This window comes from Equus quagga, chromosome 11 (assembly GCF_021613505.1).
Source record: "Equus quagga isolate Etosha38 chromosome 11, UCLA_HA_Equagga_1.0, whole genome shotgun sequence".
Taxonomy (NCBI): domain Eukaryota; kingdom Metazoa; phylum Chordata; class Mammalia; order Perissodactyla; family Equidae; genus Equus; species Equus quagga.
The window spans coordinates 32,124,246-32,143,707 of record NC_060277.1 but is presented as its reverse complement, the minus strand read 5'-3'; the positions used below and the strand labels follow the sequence as shown (position 1 = coordinate 32,143,707).

General features: G+C 36.7%; 1 protein-coding gene across 2 annotated transcripts in view; it reads right to left on the bottom strand.

Annotated features, from left to right (window-relative positions):
• Positions 1–19,462, bottom strand: part of ASCC3 (activating signal cointegrator 1 complex subunit 3) — a 323,391-nt gene that overhangs the window by 137,398 nt on the left and 166,531 nt on the right. For both annotated transcript variants that reach the window (XM_046674951.1, XM_046674950.1), the window contains exon 14: positions 13,886–14,020. In XM_046674951.1, coding sequence (XP_046530907.1) covers positions 13,886–14,020 — 135 coding nt within the window. The remainder of the gene's footprint in view (positions 1–13,885; positions 14,021–19,462) is intronic.

The following is a 19,462-nucleotide window of genomic DNA, read 5'->3' as shown; positions in this document are numbered from 1 at the left end:
AATAATAAAAATTAAATTGAATTAAATTTAAAAAGGGCTAGAGGAAATCACAGATGAAGTAGGTGTGGCCTTTATAAGCAAGACAAAGCCCAAAGACTATAAATTGATAAAAATTTCAGCATGGTAAAAATATTCATAAACAAATCAAAGAAAGGTTAACTAGAAAAAATGTAATACATATGACAATACATGCATTTTAATACACAATGGACCAAGAATATAAAAATGCAATTTATAGAAAAAGAAATTCAAATGGCCAATATGGAAAATGCTCAGCTTCACTCATAAAGAAATGCCAGTCAAAATAATAATGAAGTACCATTTTTTGCCTATTAATCTGTCATAAACTTAAACACTGTTCAGTGTTGGCAAAGTTACATGGGAGAAAGTTACTGTTCAACGAAGTGTAATTTGGAACAATCTCCCTAGTGGGTAGTTCAGGACCATTCCCCAAAATTTTAAATGCATGCACTGTATTGACGATAAATTCCACTGCTAGGAATTTTCCCAATGGATATTGTTGCAACTGCTAAGAGTATGAGCAAGAATGTTTACTGCAGTACTATTAACAATAAAAAATAATTGGAAACAACAAAAGTATCCATCAAGACAGGACTGGGTAAAAGATTTAAGATAATGTCCACATTGTGGCATACTGTGCAGTTGTTAAAAGAATGACTCACATCTTTCAGTGTTGATTTGGAAAGATTTCCGTGATACTGTTAAGTGAAAAAAAGCAAGAGACATAAAAGTGTGTCTAACATGATCCAATTTGTTCACATTAAAACATACACACAAATACACAATGGTAGTTGTACAAAATCTTTCCTTGAAAGAAATGTAAGGAGCTTTTTAACAGGAGTTTCATGTGGAGAAATGAATGGAGAAGAGATGGTTAAGACCATGAGTTATGGAGCTAAACTTGTTTATTACAAGATGCCTGCTACCTTCCAAAGTATCAGAACAATCACTGTTTCCACCTGGTTTCCTGGAGGGAGCTCTATCTGGAGTCCAGGCTTTGCTACCTTCTGAATAGCTATGAGATACAATTCACCTTGTTCACACTCTCTGGATAGGGCGTTGGATTCTCTAAGGAAGTCATTTGAGATCCAATACTATACTCACTGGATAAACTGTACTTGGAAATCCGGCACAAAAGAACACCAGCTGTGAAAAGGTAAAGGGAGTCAGGTGTGTAGTTTGTCTAAGAATCGTCTAAGCTTGGTTTCCTCTGACTTTGTATTTCCACTTTTCACAAGTGAATTTCCCATAGAGGGTTTTATAGTCAGTAAAATTAGAATGGAATGGACAACCACTAAGATAATCATTTAGCCCCGAGGGTACTATATTCTTTTCTCCCAGTGAAAGCAGGCAGGGCTTCCTTCCATAACTTTACATATCTTTTTCCTACCCATAAGATGTAAAATCAGTGTGAGTACTTTTAAAAATGAATGAGGTTAAAATGGAACCACTTCCCAAAGGTGACTTCCAAACTAACACAAACACATGATTAAAAAACAAGACCAGGGGGCTGGCCCAGTGGCATAGTGGCTAAGTTTGCACAATACGCTTCGGCGGCCTGGGGTTTGTGGGTTCGGGCCCCAGGCACAGACCAATGCACCCCTCACGAAAGCATGCTGTGGCAGCATCCCACATACAAAACAGAGGAAGACTGCCACAGATGTTAGCCCAGCAACAATCTTCCTCAAGCAAAAAGAGGGAGAGTAGCAATGGATATTAGCTCGGGGTCCAATCTTCCGCACCAAAAAAGAAATAAAAAAAGATTTAAAAAGACTCACAGCATACAAAGATATTAAAGAAAAACAAATTTGAGTTTTTTCTCCCATAAGACCAAAAAATATACAGAAGAAACACAAGAACTTCAGCTCAGACACAAACTCTGAATGAAAGAGCATGATGAAATTGCATAAATTATTTATAGTGACATTTATAAGCCTTCTGAGGTAAGTTATCTTGATAAGGCATACTTTAATATGAATAATTCCAAATTCATTAGGAAAGAATGACTCCCATTATAAAAACTAAAATTTAACCAGGAGGAGGTAAATATTTTCTCCCAAATGATACCATTCTTTCCCACAATTATTAGTGAGTATGCTTTATCAATGTTAGAAAAAATATTAGAGAGTCCTCATCTTTGGTAAGTGCTATGTTTATTATTCAATCTTCTTTTTCTTTAAGGAAGATAAGCCCTTAGCTAACTGCTGCCAATCCTCCTCTTTTTGCTGAGGAAGACTGACCCTGAGCTCACATCCATGCCCAACTTCCTCTACTTTTTTCTTATATGTGGGATGCCTATCACAGCATGGCTTGCCAAGCGGTGCCACGTCTGCACCTGGGATCCGAACCGGCGAACCCAGGGCTGCCAAAGCAGAATATGTGAACTTAACCACTGCGCCACTGGGCCGGCCCCTATCATTCAATCTTTGTGAAGTTAATCAGCATGAGACAATGGACTTGCTTACATTGTTAGGAGCATAAACTAACACCTGGCTTCTCTTTTGACAAAGGAGTTTAGAGACCTAAGGCATATGCCTTACTTCTTCACCCCTTCTCTCTCTCTCTCTTTTTCTCTTGTGCTCTCTTTTGAAGCTCTTATTCTGTATCTTTTGAAGCTCTTATTCTGTAACTTGTAATAAGAGTTTACTTGTTTACTTATACTGTAAACCTTGTTCACTGAGACATCTAAAATTGGTCCTCTCGTGTCTATGCCAAGAGAACAATGCCTTGTCCTCCATGAGGCTGTCACAAGGAAATCCATCATATGTCTCATTCTTGTTCTCAGGACAAGGTCCATTAGTGATCTGCTCACTATGTAAACTAAACCTGGCTATAATCAGAATTTCTGGGGATCTTATTAAAAATTTTAGGGGCTTAGTTTCAGAGATTCTGATATCTAGCAAGCAAACAGGTAATGGGGAACCAATGATGTATTATACTATGGTCCCCATAATAATACTTGGTATTTCTTTGCTGTTTACTCAATTCCTTACCCTCTCTACTATTTCTCCATCCTAGTGTAACAAATTCTTCACCCTACTCTCTGGAACTGCCACACAGTCATCAGCAAATTTTACCAATCTCTTCTCCTATCTTGCCTAACTGAAACTTGACTCTCCTCCATGGACTCTGTTTCCTATGCATACCTCTCAAGTAATGGGAGATGATGTCTCTCTTTCCCGTCACCATTTCCAGACCAGTATGTACTCATCTTTTGTAAAAACCTCTGCTCCTTTAAGGTTCAGTCCATCTGGTTATGTCACCTGTCACCCAACCTTACCCAATGAAGACTTGATACGTATGGCTCCTAGTCTTTCTCTCCATTCCAATGCCTGTCATCATCCTAGTGATGCTATTTTCCATGTGGACATCCAAACCCCTCACCCTTCAGTTCTTTGACACCCTCATTTCCAGTGACATCTCCTCTGTCCCACCTCAGCCATACCAATGATTATATTCTAGGCCTTATCATCAGCCCACAACTGTACTACTTCCAAAATCACTAGTACAGACATCTCATTTTCTGATCAAAGCTTCCTATATTTCAAGATTGCCTAATTAATTTTTCTAAGCCCATCCTTTATCATTAATGACACTTCCAGATCACAATTCCTCTACCCTCTTTCTATTGGGCAGCACCTCAGCCCCAGCCCTGCCCAATCCTTCTTCTTGCTCTTTCTCCAGCTTAGATAGCAGAGCCCAACATTTTAATCACACTCCTGCCAATTTCTTAAACTCATTTGCCTTTTTGTCATACCTGGCTGGAAAATGCCAACCTCAGATGACCCAAGGCAGCTAGTGATTAAGAAAAATTATAGACAAAGGCAACTTGAGACCACTGTAAATCCAGGAGCACAATCTTAACAAGTCCTTAACAGTGAACAGTAATTCTGCAACGTCTTTTTAGTCAGTTTGTTCTCATATGTCTCACTTGTCTCCTTAAGACATTTTTTTATTCTCCACAAACTTCTGACTACTTTGTCTACCCATTCTCTCAGAGAATGACTTCAATACCTACTTCATAAAGAAAATACAATACATTAGAGGAAATTCCCTTATCTTCCGCCATGTACCTAAAACCTATTTGCATCAGAACCCATCTTTTTAACCTCCCCTTCTGTCATAAACAGAAGTACCCTAACTCCTATCTAAGGAACATCTCTATACCTGTTCTCTGGATCCTATGCCTCTTGCCTTCTCAGAACTCGTATTTCTTGTGGTCCCTTTTCTTTCCTTTCTGAGTAATCAATCAATTTCATTCCTTTCTCACTCTCTCTTGAATAGTTCCCACAGAATATAAGCATATCATTTCTACTTACTAAGAACGAATATATCAACCTTTCTTGTACTACTTCATATTTTCTAGATATGATCCATTTTCCTTTTGGCCATAAATTAATTTCTCAAAATTGATGTCTACACTTGAATTTTCTAATTCCACACTCATAAGCCAACTTAATCTAGTTTTTGCTCTCCACCAATTGAATGAAAAGGCTCTAAATAAGGTCACCAAAATTTTCCATGTTGCTACTAAGTACAGTGAATATTTTCCACCCTCACATTACGTGACCTCTCACAGCAGCACTCAATACAGATGATCACCTTCTTCTCTTTAAAACGCTCTTTTTCTTGCCCTCTATGACATTATACTCCCTTGGGTTTACTCCAGTGTCTTGGAGGATCTTTTATTGACTCATTCCCCTCTATCTAATCATTAAAAACTTGAACTCCTCAAGGCCTGGTCCCAGGCTCTCCTACTACTCCCATCTACTCCCATGGTTTCCACGATCTGAAACAGACTGTGCTTCTGATATCAGACTCATATATGCATCCAGATGCTTACTCTAGATCTCTAAGTATCCCAGGTATCTTAAACTCAGCAGGTCCAAATGGAATTCATGATCTGCACTCTTCCCTCCAAACTCACACTTCTCTACTAATTCTTTTTCTTCATAAATGACTCAACTAGCCACTCAATAATGCAAGCCACATATCTTTTAGAAGCCAAAAAACTTTTAGATCTCTGTTCCTCAATCCTCCACATCCCATTAACCACGAAGTACTAGCAAGTCTATTTCCCAAATATTCCCCAATGAATCCACATCTAATTGGTCTTCACATTCTCTCCTGCCCTTCCTGTGTGTATAGTTATCTTTTTTTTTATTGAGTTATTGATAGGTTACAATCTTGTGAAATTTCAGTTGTACATTAATGTTTGTCAGTCATGTTGTAGGTGCACCACTTCACCCTTTGTGCCCACCCCCCACCCCACCTTTCCCCTGGTATCCACTAAACTGTTCTTAGTCCATAATTTTAAATTCCTCATATGAGTGGAGTCATACACAGATTATATAGTGATCTTTTTTTATAGACACAAATTTGATCATGGCACTCTCTTCCTCAAACTCCTCTAATTATAACCCATTCCTTTTAAGATAAAATATCAAATCTTCAACATGATATACCAAGCCCTCATGACCTGTTCCTTGCCTACAACATTAGACTCGTCTTATGTTACAAATCTGTTGTCTGCCACTCCCCATCATTCTCTACATTTCAGTCATTCTGACTTTTATCCACTTCCTTCAATGTGCTATTGTTTTTCTGGTATCAGAGACTTTTCCTAGAACATCCTTCTGTTGTCCTTTGCTTTGTGAACTTCTAACTTTCAAATCTCAGCTTAAATGTTACTGTGTTAGCTAAGCCTCCTCTAACACTATTAGTCTAGGTCAGATCCCCCAATTTTACTTTCTCTTAGCACTTTCTCTCTCTTTATTGTTTATTGCAAATGCAATTAAAATCAATTATTTAACTAGTTGATTAATCATTCTGTTCTGCCAAAACGTAAGCTCCATACAGAAAAAGGGGCAGCTACGTTTTCTTCTAAATATATTTCCATTCCCAATTAAAGCAAAGAATATTAATCAGCACACAACTCCCATCTCCCTTCTATGGGCTTCCTGTATTGCATGAGCCAAAGGTAAAACCTGTATTTCTCAGATGTCTTGTAGTCAGGGTACTGGCAAAAATCCATTCTGCTAATTAGACACACAATGGAAGTAAAGAGGAAACTAACTTCCTGCTGTCGTTGTTTGCTGGCAAGCAAGGTCTTGGAGAAATGAGGGTTGAAAGTTATAATGGGTATACCATACATTCAAAATTTGGTTTTCTAGTGTGTTCATGAATGTTGAAAGGCATCTGTAGTAGCAGTTGTAGCTTCTGCATACTGGATCACCATCATGGTGGCCAGTTCTTCAACAGTTTCACTGGTAGCCCCCTGACTTCTACTCCTCCAATCTCACCAACGTTGTAGTAAGTACCTAATGTCTTGTACAAAATCCTTTTCTATTTAGAACGTACCTAAAGTAGTTTGTTTCCTTTACTGAATATCGACTAATACAACACATGTCTCCCTCAACCCACTCTAAACAGGCTGACAGCAGAGTTTATTTATCTCGATACCTATTGATCGACCACAGTGACTGGGAGGTAGCTTATGCTCAATAAATATTCACTGAATGACCGTGTCTGAAAACAGTTTGAGGCTCATGTGTATACAATCAATTCACAACGATACAGACTAGTCTAATTCCCATAACGAATTCCCATATGTCATTCTGGCTGTGCTAATTAATTATTCACTTTAACTTGGGAGAAAAGAAGTACTATGTCCTCTGTTCCATGTTATAGCCCTTGAAAGATGGTTTCGGTTACCACACAGGCTACTCTGATATTACTACAACTCAATTACATAGAAACAAGTTAGCATTCCAGAAAGCATCCTAGTTAGCAAAAGATAAATCTCACCTAAAATTGCATACTTTATAACCATTAGACCATCTTTAAATAAATGCTGAAATAAAATTTTTAAAAAATCACATTGTGAAATGTGATTTTGATCTTTAAATTTTACCAATATAAATCTCTGTATTTCTAAGGATTTATAAACTTACTTATTTAATCTATATGTCTTTAGAGTGCTTCTTCTACTAAAGTATTTTCAAATGAGAGAGCAACAATATTCCAATTAACATACTTTTCCAAAGCAGCATGGTTCCTTAACAAGATGTTTAAATTTGTTATAAGAAATCTGTTCTGTGCTTCTAAATACATCTTATAGAACAGGAACAAAAACTGCCACAATCAAGGGGCTGGCCCCGTGGCCAAGTGGTTAAGTTCGCGCGCTCTGCTGCAGGTGGCCCAGTGTTTCATTGGTTCGAATCCTGGGCACGGACATGGCACTGCTCATCAAACCATGCTGAGGCAGCGTCCCACAGGCCATAACTAGAAGGACCCACAATGAAGAATATACAACTATGTACCAGGGAGCCTTGGGGAGAAAAAGGAAAAAAATAAAATCTTTAAAAAAAAAAAAAAAAAACTGCTGCAATCAAAATTTACTTAAAGGTAATAACAAAAGAAATAAGGACAAAATTCCAATGCTACTTTCTACGTCCCTTAAAAAGAGTCTCACACGTTAGGCTACCTTGAAATGAACACCTGTGCCATGGGAATTTCCCCTGCTTGAAGGAAAATGAATCCTACTTTTCGGCACTTGAATTCCGTTCATAACAATTTAGCTCTTCCACAACCTTCAATAGCTCCTCACTGCATTAAAAGGTCCATCATTTACTTATATAATTTAAGGTCCTTCACATTCTAATCAAAATCTACACACCTTGCCCTTCATACACCTTACATTCCAGAGAAAAGAGAACACTCTCTCATTCTCTAAATATATCCAGTGGTTTGCTCTGCCCAAGTTCTCTTTCTTCCTTCCTTGGAATGTCCCTTACCCTCACTGCTGCCTCCTGAAATATTAGACCACTCGCTTGAATTAATCTACTTCTCTTCTGTGTTCCCTGTGACCTGTTCTCCTCTCAAGTCATTTACCGCGTTTTGCTTTACTTATATGTACATTTCTAAATCCTCTGTGAGACAGCCTGTGTCTTAAAGGCAGAGAGACTATCTTGTTCAGCCATTTACTGTCAGTGACACAAGACATTTAATTAATTGAATTAAAACTGACATGTTAATTTAGAATTAGATGTCTTACTATGTACTCTAATTCATTGTTCTTAACAGATAAATAATACTTAATTGAATTGCCGTCCATACTTCATTTTAAAATTCCCCTACTTGTTGGAAATTTATGCTGTTTGTATTTTTTTTCATTATAAATAATGTGTTGGAACAAAACTCTCAGTGTATATTAACTTTTCCTTATAATCTTTCCTTGGAAAGATTCCAGGTTTAGGATTTTAAGGTTAGAGGCTCCCAAAAAGTTTGATTCTTAAAACACATTACCAAAATGTTTTTAAAAAGATTTGAACTGATCATTGCCGCAGGAAACCTAGGAGCGTGCCAAATCCTCAACTTATTTTCAGAACTGGGCATTATCGTTTTCAGTTTTTGATGATGTATTGAGTTTAACAGTATATAGTCTGTTAATTTACACAATTTCATCTAATAATTTTTTTCTTCCACAGTTCCCCTATTTCCTCTTTTTGCTCATAATTACTTACTGGAAACTTCACGTTTTAGTTATTACGCTTAATAAATACACATATAAAGAGACAGATATTGGGGCTGGCCCCGTGGCCGAGTGGTTAAGTTCGCGCGCTCCGCTGCAGGCGGCCCAGTGTTTCGTTGGTTCGAATCCTGGGCGCGGACATGGCACTGCTCATCAGACCACGCTGAGGCAGCGTCCCACATGCCACAACTAAGAACCCACAACGAAGAATACACAACTATGTACCGGGGGGCTTTGGGGAGAAAAAGGAAAAAATAAAAATCTTTAAAAGAGACAGATATTAACTAGTCTGTTGTATCTGTTACTAATATTTCCCCCAACCTGTTTATTACCTTTTACAATTCAACATATTATTTTTTGTTGACCAAAAGCTATAAATTTAAATCTGGTCACATCTATCATTCTTTAAAATTGTCATCTTCTTTCCTTTCAGAGCTCACATGTAGCCATTTACAAAGTGTCTACTGAGCGTCAGGCAAGATCTCTGTTACCACATTTATTACAAAAACTTTAAGCTCTAGGTATCACTGCCACTTTGCATGTGATGAAATTGTGGCTTGAGGAAGTTAAAAGGCTATGTTCAAGTGTCTGAGTCAAGATAATAGCGAGGTTTGCCTGGACCCCAAACCTTTATTCCACAAGAGGCTATTTCCCTTTGAAAACAGAAAAGTCATGCTTGCAAAAATCCAATTAAACACTCAGTTCTACCTTTTACTAATTTTCTTTGATTTTGTTTTAAAAATATTAATACACTTTTGACATTCTTTCTCTGTGGTTACAATAGATTCACTACATTAACTTGCAAAAAAAAGGAAGTTGATGTGGCTGAGGAAAGAATAAACTCTAAGAAGATAATATTCTGCATATATTTAAAGTAAAAAATGAGAGAAAGGGGGCTATTAGGCACCTGCTCCTGTCTTTAGTTAACAAATATCATCAATTCCAGGAAGAGAAAATTCTACTTTTATTTGGCCATACTGACACTGTAAAGCTGCTAAAGCAGAAATAAAGAAAGCTACCAATAGTAAGCATCAGATAACTAGTATCAAAGCCAGATGCTGTTAATTTAGGCAAAGGCTAAAGCTGATCTATGAAAAGAACAAGAAGATGGATGGTAGGTCTAGATAATAATAAAAAGTTACAAAAAATGATATTTTAAGGTCCCTTGAGAGTACATATTATTATTGGATTCTTCCCAGTGTTCTGATCTGTTTAATAGATATGTATTTCCAATAATTACATTCATGAGGTTTACTGCATGATAGATCATTACCACCTAAGAGAAAAACTCAGTATTAGTAATATGTGTAAAAAATTGAACCACATCAGTGCCCATAAATCAGAGAAATACTATACAGGGGAAAGCATTTATTTGACTGAGATCTCAGATGAAACAGAATCTGAAGATTCTAATTAAAATATTCAACTTAAAATTAAAATCATAATTGAAAGAAATGGCTTAAAAAGGAAAGTATCTGCATTCCTAATGATACACTTATTTCTATAAATATAAAGTGCTACTATCCCCTGAAGTATGTTCTATTTTACAGAAAACAGTGGTTTCTTAAGAGAGCATCTTTGTTGGGGAGGGCAAAAAGTAATAACATGCAGAGGAAATTAGGGAAATTTATCCACAGTGCATTATCCTTTCATCATTTTAAAATTTAGTTATTAATATATAGCTCTAAAAGTAGATTTTTATAATATGACATGTAAAATTTTTTGTTTAGCCAGTTCACAAAATAATTGCATATATCACTCCATTTGTTTTTCAGGGTAAAATAACTAGAATAGGCGTTATTTACTCAATTATTGTTCCATCTGATAGAAGAGAAAGTAGGTTGCAGAAATGTGTAGGCATTTAGGGCCACAGGGCTTCTGGAGGCAAAGTTCCAACCAGAGCTTTTTGTCAATGTGCCCTCTTGCTTTGGACCTCCTCTGAAATTCCTGAGACTCCCTTTCGCAGGGGCAACCCCAAGCTCCATCTCTATAGCTTAAGCTACTCTTAGGGCACTTCACTTTCCCTTCACTGTTTTCTTGTTTCAGCGGACAATTTGGAAACATAGTTGGTTTTTCAGCTGGGGGTGACTTTGATATTAAAGATGAAAATGGTACGAGGAGTCCTGAAGTATAATTGTTACTTACTGGGAAGACGACTCATTTTGAGTTGTGGCTAAGGGACAGAAATGGCCTTATTACATATACACTCACATACACACACAAAGAAAAGGAGCATTTCCTTAATGGAGTTTTTACTTACTATTTATACAAATAAAGTTACAGTGTGTTGAATAAAACTGTGAAGAAATACTTTTAAAAACCATACTTGGTAAGTCAGGAATTGAGACAGTTATCTTAACATTTAAGGGGAAATTATCACTGTGTTACAGTAGGGACTTTGCTGTATATCCATTGACAGGGGTCATGAGGCTAAATTTCTATGTATTACCAAAGCAAATTTACCTTCTAAATTTATTTTAATGTTTTGAATACTTAATTTTCCAATTTTCAAAAATTTAGGAAGAAATATCTGCTACCATCATAGTAATAGCTTCCTTAGAATTGCTAGAATGTTAATATCATTCAAGTTCAGAAGGCACTTCAAGAAACAAGAAGAGGGGCCGGCCCCATGGCTGAGTGGTTAAGTTCGAGCCCTCCGCTTCGGTGGCCCAGGATTTCACCGGTTCAGATCCTGGGCATGGACACGGCACCGCTCATCAGGCCATGTTGAGGCAGCATCCCACATGCCACAACTGGAAGGACCCACAACTAAAATATACAGCTATGTACTGGGGGGATTTGGGGAGGAGAGACAGCAGGAAAAAAAAACAAAACAGGATTGGCAACAGTTGAAAAAAAGAAAAAGAAAAAAGAAAGAAGAAACATACAATTAGCACTAGAAAAATAATCTAAAATTCTGGAGCTTTGAGAAAACATTCAGAAAGATAACCTTATCTGTTGTTATAAAATAATATCCACTGTGGAGGAGCCAACTTTTCTGAATCTCTCGTTAGGAGAAATGAGGGATATGGTTGGGTTCTTCCATTTTATTAAAAAAAAAAATGACTCAAGCTGTAAAGTCTTTAGAAAGTCCTAGACTAGATTTGATCTGTTTGCTCTTGAACAAATAGGATGCAGTGAAGTGAAAATGGTAGACGTTGGAGTCAGACTGGTTCAAATCATGGCTCTACTACTTATTACATGGGAAAATTACTCTCTCTCTCAGTTTCAGTTTCCTTATCTGTAAAATGGAGATAAGAATCTCTAAAGGACAGAATAGTGGTACAGATCAAATGAGAAAATTAAAGTGAGAACATTTCTTATAATGTTTGCCTCAGAGGAACAAGGGCAAAAAAAAAAGTAATTTTGAGGTATCTATTATCAGTCAAATACCATACGAAAGGTTGGGCATATAATGGTGAACAGAACAATGTTCCTTGAAAACATGTACGTATTAATAAATGTTTGTGGAATTCATTTTTATTTTAAAAAACCCCAGTAATAACAGTTGGATTAGGATAAAAATCAAGTATAATAAAAATACCAAAGAAAGCATAATAAAAATGCCTAGGGATTTTCAAGTCTGCTTGACTGCATTAAAACTTTCCATTTTTCCATGTTTTTCAGCATAATGATCTGTGAATCTGTGTTTGATGATGTTGCCTTAAATAAATATTATTTGAAATTTATTTCTATACACTTTAGAATATTCCACGCTATATTTGCATTACTTGCACATACGCTATATCAAGGGATAATAATACTACAAATCCACATCACAGGCTGTTCTAAGGATTGAATGAGTTATATAAAGCAATGAACACAAGCCTGGTCCTGGTAAATACTTGACAAACACTAAACATTATTATTATTATAAAAATTAAATAATAAACCTGCATTAATTAGAATAGCAATATCACCCAGAATTGAGAGGTATGAAGTAACCAGAAATCCACAAGGTGGCTCTCAAGGCTTGGCTTTTAAACACAATAGATTTGCTTTGTATTTCCAAAGAAATAAAACAAGACTTATGAATGCCAACTTGACTTTTCAAAAACTCTCATAAATTCATAATTAATAAATAACTGGAAGAATACAAAGCTGGATAATATGTTATGTAATAGAAAATTTTATAAGGTGAAAAGAATGAAGAAAACAAATTTTGTAGTTCTAAATTGAAAGAGAATCTGATATTCAAAGCAACTTAGCATAGACCATCATATTCAGAATTTAAAATATCAATATAAAATGGTGAAATTTACAGTGCAGTCATAAAAATTAAACACATTTTACTAAAATGCTAAATGTGAAGGGGCACAGCACAATGCCTGACAGCTGGCGGCTGTTGGGTAAACATCAGTTAAATCGTATACTATGCATATAAAATATTTTGAAGTTACTATCATTTTATTCCCATAGACTTTTTATTTGAAATTTTATTTTCATAGCTTTAAATAAGGGTAAATTTTTTCCACAACCAGAAGAAGTATTTTGGGCTTTGTGGGCCATAGAGTCCCTGTGGCAAGTACGCAACTCTTCCCTTGCACGGCAAGAAGGCAGCCGCAGACAATAAAAGAAGGGGGCTGGCTGTTTTCTAATAAAACTTTAATTACGAAAGCAAGTGGCTGTCTTTGGCCCTCAGGCTGTAGTTCGCCCACTCCTGATCTAAATCATTATTTGATATAATTAAACAAAACCACCTGTAAATCCTGAAATAGTATCAATACCCAAATTACCTAGAGAAGTGCTTCGCAAACTGTAATGTGCATAAAACCGCCTGGGGATCAGACTATGACTCGGGAGGGGGGCCTGTGGTTCTGCATTTCAAATGAACACCCAGGCTTTCGGGGTCCTTTGAGTATACACTGAGTAGTAAGGCAGCTGTTCTCAAGCTTTTTGGTCTCAAAGTTTTACATTCTTAAAAAAAGCTTTTGTTTATGTAGGCTATATCTGTCCATATCAACCTCAGAAATTAAAACTGAGAAATTAAAAAAATATCTACTGGATCTTTAAAAAAACAATAATAAACCCATAGATGTTAACATGGTTTATGAAATTTAACTGTACTTTATGTTTTCACTACATTTTAAAGAGCAGGGCTACCCACCACAATTACAACCACATAGGAAGAACTGATAAGTGAACACATCATGCACCGGGATCCTCGGAAAGAGCATTAACTCAAGAAAAAAGTCAAGATTATAACACGATAAATCTGTAAAATTAACTTATTGCAATTGGAGACTATGGATCTTTCGTATATAAAATATCTGCTACATCTGGTATTTTATGTGCTTTAGTCCTTGTATCTTGCTGTTATTTGTTCCCTACCTGTTTTTCTGCATGTCCGTATTCAGGTCCTTGTGAAGGTAAAAAGCAGGAAATCTGGCCATTATTTTTCGCTCTTTCTATCAGAGACATAGCTGTTCTTACAGTGGCATTTCGAGCATGTACAAACACCATCACCTAAAATAAAATAAAGCAGTTTATTTTAATATTCAAATTCACTAAAAGATGGCTTAATACCAGTCTGGAAGTCACCCTACATGAACAAACATTAATTTTTCAAAATAAAATCCCCAGTTTATAAATTCTCTAACATTTCCTTATTTTAGAACAAAGTGTGCATAAGATAAAGGCAAGTTAAATAAAATTCAGTAACATGGCTTTATTTATTATTAGCCGATAAACTGGAGAAGTTAGAACTGAAATTAATGGATTATATAAAATGTGGAGTTTAACTTGTGCATTTCTCTTTTGAAGACATGATTCATTAGCATAATTGTATATTATAGGGACAGAGTATAAAAATATACAAGAGCCTATTTCTCCACAGTCAATGAAATTTCCAGTTTCATAAAGATGCTTAAAGAAATTGAAAACAATAAAGAACACTCTCCTTGGTCAAAATCATGGCTAAGAACAACTATTTAAAATGGAGTTTAGGTGATGCTCGTGTCTCTGAGCCATCCAGTTCCATCCTTGTCGCTGCAGTGACATGTGCACCCACTGCTGCCATAACTGAACAGACAACCCTTCATGGCACCCTCAAGGGCCACAATGGCTGAGTAACCCAGAGATGGCTACCACTCTCCAGTTCCCAGACATGATACTGTCGGCCTTGCGAGACAAGACCATCATCATGTGGAAGCTAACCAGGGATGAGACCAACTACATCATTCCACAGAGTGCTCTTCAAGGTCACTCCCACTTTGTTAGTGACATGGTCATCTCTTCAGATGGCCAGTTTGCCTTCTCAGGCTCCTGGAATGGAACCCTTCACCTCTGGAACCTCACGAAGGGCATCACCACATGTCGATTTGTGGGCCAGACCAACGATGTGCTGAGTGTGACCTCCTCTCACAACCAGCAGATTGTCTCTGTCTCCCAAGATAAGACATCAAGCTATGGAATACTCTGGGTGTATACAAATATACTGTCCAGGATGAGAGCTACTCAAAGCGGGTGTCTTGCATCTGCTTCTCACCAAACAGCAGCAATCCCACCATTGTCTCCTGTGGCTGGGACAAGCTGGTCAAGGTGTGGAATTTGGCAAACTGCAAGCTGAAGACCAATCACATTGGCCACAGGGGCTACCTGAACACTGTCTGTCTCTCCAGATGGATCTCTCTGTGCTTCTGGAGGCAAGGATGGCCAGGCCATGCTTTGAGATTTAAATGAAGAAAAGCACCTTTATACGCTAGACGGTAGGGACATCATCAACGCCTTGTGCTTCAGTCCCAATCGCTACTGGCTCTGTGCTGTCACAGGCCCCAGCATCAAGATCTGGGACTTGAAGGGCAAGATCATTGTAATGAACTGAAGCAAGAAGTTATCAGTACCAGCAGCAAGGCAGAGCCACCCCAGTGCACCTCTCTGGCCTGGTCTGCTGATGGCCAGACTCTGTTTGCTGGCTACACGGACAACCTGGTGCAAGTGTGGCAGGTGACCATTGGCACCCACTAGAAATACATGGCAGAGCTTTAGAAATAAAAAACTGGTTTTTGACTTAAAAAAAAATAAATAAGTAAAAATAAAAGAGAGTTTAGAGGCCTGCTGGAGATGAAAATGCTTCTAGAGAAGTATTTGGAAGTTTTTGTTGTGGTAGACCTCCCTGTGAAATTATTCACAAAGTGATTTTGGAAATCTGAATTAGGCCAAAGTCGCATGTGTAGACACTTTGTCAAGAAGGGGAAAAAAGTATCTTCAGGGATAGCCACCAGGCAGAATGTGAATACAATTCAAGAGAATCAAATAAGAGAAGGATTAGCAGGCTGCATTTGCTGCCTGTCAGCACCTGCATTCTCTCCTCTGTGATGTTTCTTCTTTGGCCTCCACCTCGCCCCACATTTAGCCCAACCCCACGCCTTCCCAAACAGCCATCACTATGACAAAAATAATTTTATTTCTTCACTTGAACAACTTTTTTCCATTTATATGGTGTGAATAAAAGCATCTTTAGATATGTTTGAGATTTGACAAGTTCTAGCCCCAGCTTGCAAACAAACTGACACTTCTAAATCTCTCTGGAGTCACAGCGGTATTTCCCGTGAGCCTCAGCAACATGAAGGTCCTAATTATTGCCTCTCTTCCCAATATCTTCCCATATTCTATTAATTATGTTTTCCTGGAAGCCAGAACTTTGATGTTATTTGCAGGTTTAGGAGGATATGCAATCAGCTGTTTTTAGTCAGGGAATTAATAGGCTCATGTGAGCTGATCTAACTAAAAGAGAAGATCATTTTGATGAATAACACAAAAGTGAACAGGAGAAGGAGGCCTGGGATTTGCCCAGAAAGGAGACAGAGTGACACAGATCTAGAGCACACGTTGTGTCACGAACCCATACTAATCTTATGCCTATAAACTTGTCAACAAAACTGTTCTACACACAGGATGCTGATTAGAATCACAGTAGAGTAAAATCTCAGATAACAATCATTCAAGAAACACACTAATATTCCTTCAGGGTGTATTCAAAGTAAAGGAGAGCAGATAATCTGGAGAAGATCAGAAGTTCCTCAGTGAAAAACTCCCAAAGTGCTTAGAGAACATAGAAAAAGCGTTCAAGTCATCTGGAGAAACTTAACATAAGCTAATCACAGCCTTCAAGGATATAAAGCTTGAGACTTCACACTGTCAGAGCTCTAAGTTATTTGCTGATAGTAATGTGTTTTGAAAATAAATGTGATCATAAGAATATTTCTAAAGAGTACACTAATAAAATTTATTCCAGAAAGTTTCACGGATACTTGGAAAATTCTTTTGTTTTCCTTATTTTCAACTAAAAAAACCAAATCTGATTTTGATAGGCTCTCCAGCTTTCTGGAGCTTACCTCATAGGATGTCATGAGACTGCTATTTAAGTTCACTGTATATTTTCAAGGTTACTAACATAAGCTGTTTAACACTAAATTAGACAGAAAATTCTGTTAAGCCTAATGCTCCGATAAAGCTTTACTAGTTCAGAATCTGTCCGCTCCTACCATCCTGTCTCTTGCAAAAGGAAGGGATATTTCAACTGTAAGTTTCTTTTTAAAGGGTAAGGCAGAATTTTTTCTCTTAAATAAAAATAAATTTTATCGCACACAAAGCCTCATACATTAAATATTAAGAAAATCTCAATTAAAATGAAGTTCCTTATTATTTTATTAATTATTCATTTGTTCAAATGTTTCTGAGCATGTAGTCACTACCAAGCCCTGAGAATACAGCTGTGAGAAATTAGTTGATTATTAGTTAATAATTACCACCAACTTAATTTTATTCTCTTAAGTGAAAAGAAGTTTAAAAGAAAACATAAAATAAAACCACCACTACAAAGATGATTTTAAAAATTCCCTAATGGCCCATCTTTATTTACCAATACATATGAAATATCGGGGAATATGAAAGTATTTTATATAACCACTGTAGCCCCAAGATCATTTCCCAGATGGGCTAGGGTTTTATGATGCAACCAGATTTCTATTCTCCATAATTCACATGCCACATTATGTAAATCTTGTTGAAATAACAGATACAGAAAACATAAGGGAAAATAAAATATGACCCCAAATCTTCATTACTTATTTCAGTCTGACTTGTCAACTTATCATTTTGCAAATTATTTTCTACTGCAGCCAAGAGAAATATTAGTTACAACTTAAAGTGGCAATTTTTTTTTATTAAAGGATCCATCATGTCTTGTTCAGTAAAATAAACTTTTTTTTATTAAAAATTTTCCGTCTAGAGACTCCAACAGAAGCCATTACAAAGTTTTTGGTTGTCTATAAACATACTTGATTTTATGGTTTGTTAATTTGGTTAATTAATTTAAACAGACTCATATGAAAATTATAACTAACAGAGAGGACAGAACTGTTTCATTTGGCAGAAATAGCTCCAAATTAATCTTAGAAACACTGTTGGTAACCAAACAGCAGTTAAATAGGCATACGTGTCATTAAAATAAGATTAGAACAGTAGATTCACATCAATAATGTTGCTAAATTTTGTTTTATAAAACTGTTTATATTTTTACTTGAAGTCTGTTCAGTCAATGAATTTTAAAATATTTTATATACTTATTTTTAGCTTAAAAAGCCATTTCGTTTAAAAATATACAATAGAAGCAGTCATGGACTAGGAAAGAAAGAATGTGAATTTGATTTCTGGTCCTGTTATTTGACTTGCCAAAGAAAGTGTTCTTTGCATGAGATGCTGATTAAAATTAATGAAACAGTGAAAGTTCAGATTATAATCATTCAAAAAACTAGAATGCTTAAGTAATTGATATTGTTTCCGTGCATTCAAGGGAAAGGAGGACATATTATTTGAAAAAGACCAAAAATTCTACTCTGAAATATTATTAAATAGTAGTGTGATTTAAAACAAAGTATTTAATCTCTTTGATTCTTATTTCCCCTGCTCCACAGATAGTTACTAGTGTCACAGAATTACTGTAAGAATTGAAGGATATAATGTAAGTGGAAACACTGCATTTAGTAAAGCAATAGCTCCCAAACTTTAAAATGCTTCAAAGTCCTGGCAGCCTTTTTAAAAACACAAATTGCTGCTCCTTCCCTCCATCCCCCTTTCTGATAAAGTAGGTCCGAGACAAGCCAATAATCTGCATTTCTAACAAGTTCCAAGGTGATGCTGATACTCCATACATGATCTTTGAGAACCTTTATCAGAGCTGGTATTAGCACCATTATAAGGGTAATAAACATTAATAAAATGAATTTGGCCTAAAAGACTAAATGGTTAGATCAGTAAATGACTGTTATAAATTGACAAGTGTATAAGTATTTATTCCTCATTTATGCATGGTGTGTGTGTATCTAACACCACACAAAACAATTTAAAAGAACACTTATCCTTTGACAAGCTTTGTCAGGGTGTTGTGCAAGATGAACTAGGAATCAAAGATTAATAGGAATATTTAAGCCTGAGATTATTCGAAAACAGGGGGAGGCCAAAGAGTAAATGTGAAATCTTGGATTAAAGCCTCTTTCCTGGAAATTTCTGCTAAGAAGGAAGACTAAGAATCGAAATATCTGAAAAAGATACAACACAGCAAATCACTGTCCCATAGAAAAATGTGGCTGAGGAGTGATGTCCCATAATACATGGTATTGACTCCTTGCAAGGGTTCAAGAATGAGGCGCGACAGCGAGGAGGTTTACGTCCTGGTGGTTTCTGTTTTCACTCTAACCAACATAGCCTTTTATTTGCCTTGCTCTCGGTTCTTCCCAACTTTCTTAACCCAGGTTCCTCAAGAGAATTAAACCCTAGTGATCTAAACAAATAGTGATTCTAAAAGTGTGTGGTCTCCAAACCAGCAGCAGCAGCAGCAGCATCCCCTGGGAACTTGTGAGAACTACAAATTAACAGCCCCATCACAGATCTGAGGGGAAACTCTGA